This window comes from Populus trichocarpa, chromosome 3 (assembly GCF_000002775.5).
Source record: "Populus trichocarpa isolate Nisqually-1 chromosome 3, P.trichocarpa_v4.1, whole genome shotgun sequence".
Lineage (NCBI taxonomy): Eukaryota > Viridiplantae > Streptophyta > Magnoliopsida > Malpighiales > Salicaceae > Populus > Populus trichocarpa.
In genome coordinates, this window is record NC_037287.2 from 9,968,934 (window position 1) to 9,973,354 (window position 4,421).

At 28.2% G+C, this 4,421-nt stretch overlaps 1 protein-coding gene across 1 annotated transcript; it reads right to left on the reverse strand.

Annotated features, from left to right (window-relative positions):
• Positions 1 to 271: 271 nt before the first annotated feature.
• LOC7483577 (FCS-Like Zinc finger 6) lies at positions 272 to 1,220 on the reverse strand. Its single transcript, XM_002304215.4, has 2 exons — positions 793 to 1,220; positions 272 to 655 (listed from the first exon to the last, which is right to left on the reverse strand). Exons 1-2 carry the CDS (start codon positions 1,197 to 1,199, stop codon positions 442 to 444), a joined length of 621 nt encoding a protein of 206 aa, XP_002304251.4. The 5' UTR covers positions 1,200 to 1,220; the 3' UTR covers positions 272 to 441.
• Positions 1,221 to 4,421: the final 3,201 nt, after the last annotated feature.

The following is a 4,421-nucleotide window of genomic DNA, read 5'->3' on the forward strand; positions in this document are numbered from 1 at the left end:
TAGTAATTAGTATTCATTGATAAAATATATGTATCATATCAAAAAGTTTAGCAACAATTAATTAAGTTAATGTCACAAACAAATCAATATATAGAAGTTATGAAAAAAAAAAGAGTAGAGATAATGCAAGCAAAATATCTGCACGATTGCCAATTAAAGATGGTTACTGTTGATTCCATGGGGACCCTGTTTTTTAATCTTATTGTAGCAGACAAAGGAATGATGGTGATGTATATCAATACTCATCTACTTGAAAGAGGAACAAAAGATCAGCTTTGAGATCGTCTCTATCTGTTGTTTCATATGACAAATAATCTTAAAAAAATCCCACTAGTCACTTTTTCGTTGAACTTTACATTATCCCTCTCCATTGAATTATGTGTTTAGTACAAACTCAAGAAAAAAAAATGGAAAATTAGGAATAAGAAAAAGTTATGTAGACTAGGAGGCTATTGTCCAATGGTTTTCATGAGGAAGTGGTTTATGGCTCCGGCGGAGCTCTTCTAGGACTCGGCGTGTCTCATGCCGACCGGCCGTGGTACTGCAGTGCTCATAAGATTTTAATCTTTCGTTGCTAGACGCTTCTAGTTCTCTCATTTCATCCAAAATTATCTGCCTGTTTCTGCACTCTATGCTACAAAAGCCTTGATCACCCCTGCAATCACATATATTCAACAGCAGTTTTCAGAAATCTTGCAAGAGAGATTTAATGGAAGAATACAATTTCATATGAAACTAGTCCAGCTGACATGGCTATCTAATCTCCAGGAATAGTGAACTTAGTATAATTACCTGTACATGTAGACATCCTTGTCAAGGCTCAATATCTTGTTGCATAAGTAACATGATTTGAGGTAGCAATATTCAATGGAGCTAGCCTGGACTTGAAGGCGATGTGTTTTCAAAGCAGATTTAGTGACAACATTAGAAATATCTCCTTCTAGTAACAGGCTTTGCAACCCGGCAACCATTAAGCCCTTCTTTGAGCTTGCATAAGTGGATTTAGTTATGGCTTCCTCGTTCATAAATCCCTCCATTTTGAAGGGAATCTTGAAATTTGTTAACATTTGCTGTGAAGAGTCGAGTGAGAGAAAAGAGGAAAATAAGCAAGGAGCTTGTGAGAAGTGAAGTGAGGGAGAGAGGTGGATATATAGAAGCAGATTGTGCAAAAGAAGAAAAATGAAATGCTTAGTTTTCATTAGCAATTTTGTTTAGTAATGTTGTCATCTCAATGATCTGACCGCGTTGGCTTTGCTTTCTCAAAACTCATTAACTATACAACTTGGGAATGGGGAAGTTAATTTGTCTGTGACCCACCAAGAACAAGACACCGTTGCATTATTAGAAACGTGAAAGTTGTGAAGATTTGTCTGCATGGTAATTTTTTTAAAAAATATATATATTAAAATTATATTTTTTCAGATTTTTTATTAATACAACAATTAAAAGACACCCATTTAATATTGTTGAGATAAAAAATAATTTAAAAAACAAACAAAAATTTAGTGTTTGTTTAGTAATACGATGCAAGACGTTTTGTAAAAATAATTTTTTGTTAAAAAATAATATAAATCATATTTTGAAATCTCACCTAACAGTTTAAGCTATTGAGTTGAGATAATTCTTTAACATGGTAATAAAGCTTTGAAAACCAAGCGGTCACGAGTTCGAATTTCACCGTTCTCATCTATTTGATAAAAATTAAGCACTAGATAGTGTGAGATTGTGCAAGTTTCAAGCCCAAAAGATTTTCACTTGAGGGGATGCGTTAAAGAATAATATAAATCATATTTTTGGACATTACCTAATAGTTTAAGCTATTGGACTGAGATGATTTTTAACATTTTCAATTAATAATGCTTCAAAATTATTATTTTTTGATTTTTTTATTTTTAACATTATCATATTAAAAACACCTAAAATTATCAATTTAATATATATTTCATGAAATAAAATATTTAAAAAATATTTTCGAAACTTAAATACAAACATAAGAAGGAATTAATGGAATTGGCCGGAACAACACTGTTTGGTATTTATTTACTAGAAAAAGAAGAGGAAATACTGCAATTATCCAAAATTACAGTTCTACTATTTTTTTTAATTTGCTTGAAATAGAAATGTTTGGTCTAATAATTTGTAGGACACATTAGTATCCAATAAAGTCCATTTCATAATAATAGCATGCACATTTTTGGAACATGGTGTGTGGGTTCCGTTAATAATATGGGTTCCTTTTTTATTTTCTAATAATTTCCGTTGATAATATTATGCATCATCAAATCATCATAAAAAAATAAAAATAATAATTAAAAACACTTGTTTTTTAATTATTGTTTTTTTATAAAATTGAAAAGCATCTAAATAATTGTTTTTTTTTTATTCTCAACCAGATAAGAGACTTATTTGATACTTTGATTCATTCAATGTTTTATAATGTTCCTTTTGATATTTTTAATTTAAGTCCAACAAGACCCTAGTTTTTAGTTCTACAAAATTTATATTTAATAAATAATTTATATAATTTTTTATTAAAAATATCTTTAAAACTAGAGATGGATAAAAAAAATTTTTGAAAGTAAACACAACCTCATGTCTCAGGATTATTATTTAATTCAAAATGTATAGGATAAAATATCATCATTATCCTTCATAAAGTTTTTTTTTCAAATGCATTTTTATACTTTATCTGTTGTTCAATGATTAAGATAACTTAACATCTAAGGAGTTAATTAGATATATCACTAACTTTTATAATTAGAATAAATTACTTCAAACAAATACAATAACTAATAATATAATTAAAACACTTAAAGCAAAGAGTTAAGAAAAAGAATTTGCAAACACATTTTAATATAGTTCAGTAAGTCTACATCTACACCTAAAGTACCAAACCATATTCAAGTATTGTATTTATTCATTAGTCCAAGCTCAAGAGTACAATTTTACTTGATGAATCGACACCAAGCTTTTTCACCACTTGAAAAAACTCTTCTTCAAGTTTTTTTCTCACTTAAAGATATTTTCTATTTAAGACTTTTTCCTTTTATAAAATTCCCTCATCAATACTAAGAGCTTTTACCTAACTCTTATAAGTTTACAATAATGATTTTGTTTTCACAACAAACTCTCTTAATAAAATGAATATTACAATTTGAGTTCTAATATCTCTATACCTCACTAAATAGAACTTATAAGGTATTAAGATATTTAACAATAGTGACAATAAGATTGAATACTTTTATGCTAAAATATAAATGTTTAATAACATAAACTAGAGTATGATCAAAAATTGATTATTTTGATGTTGTTTTACTCTTAGAATAAATTGTATATCATATATGTTTGGATTTAAAAAAAAAAATACAATTAGACAAGTTATATATGTTTCTAAGAAAAACTAGTCGTTTATAGTTATTACAGTTTCACTTACAACTAAAATGGTCGACCAGTTCAAATTGGTCAAGTCAATCGGTCAACTGGTTCCTGCAGAATTTTTGGGTGTTAATCACTAATGAATAAGCGAACCACAAGTTCATTTGGTAACATCAAACAGTCGACCGATTCATGCAGAATTCTAGATTTAACAATTTAACCTAGATTAATTCTTAGAACCGTCTAACTTAGATTTTATCTGATTATTATTATTTTTTTAATGCATGAAAAGTGAAGTGTGTGAGTTAATTTTAATTGAGCTATCAAGTAAGAAATAAAAATTTACATTTAAGCACTAAAATGAACACTTATTCTAAGTCTTCACTTTACTCCTTTCTTGGACTTTCGGATTAAGTTTTTCATGTAATCCATCGTTTTTGTTGATATGTTATTCGTATAAAACATGTTTAAAGCTTATTCTCAACCAAATATTTTATTAGTCAATTTTCTATTTTATTTTTATCATCAAAATTTATAAAAACATGAATGTGTGACTCTAAAGGTCAACAATATCAATATGATTTAATAGGTCCCTCTACTAAAATTTCAATTTAATAGATATTTCTATTAACTTTGTGTGGTTTAGCTTGTCTCTCCGTTTAACAGGCCTCAAACATACTTTAACATGCTACAAGTCGTTTAGTAACAAAACTAGCCTTGGTGCCCATGCTTTTTTGCGCAAGAAATTATATTTAGGTGTTGAAAGCATGTTTTAAAAAGAAAGAAAAATATATGAATCGGGTTGAATAAGTTGACTTTATTTTAATTATATAAAAAAAATAGGAAACAACAATATATAGATCAAATTAAAAAAGAAAAGTAAATAGGACAACCTGGGAGAAATAATTTTTCAAAAGGTAATAAATGATATATCTCAACTCACAGCCCATTAAATATAAAAGAACAAAATGGGATGAAAAAATTCATAAAAAAATGGTCCCGATCAACCCGAGTTAGCATGATAAATTTGTAACCCAGTAATCTAG

What these genes read in the sequence shown, in the direction of transcription:
- LOC7483577 (XM_002304215.4), bottom strand. Translation starts at nt 1,199, where the DNA reads ATGAAAACTAAGCATTTCATTTTTCTTCTTTTGCACAATCTGCTTCTA. An exon ending in AAGGATGTCTACATGTACAG is followed by an intron (nt 656 to 792) that starts GTAATTATACTA and finishes ATGTGATTGCAG; the next exon opens with GGGTGATCAAGGCTTTTGTA.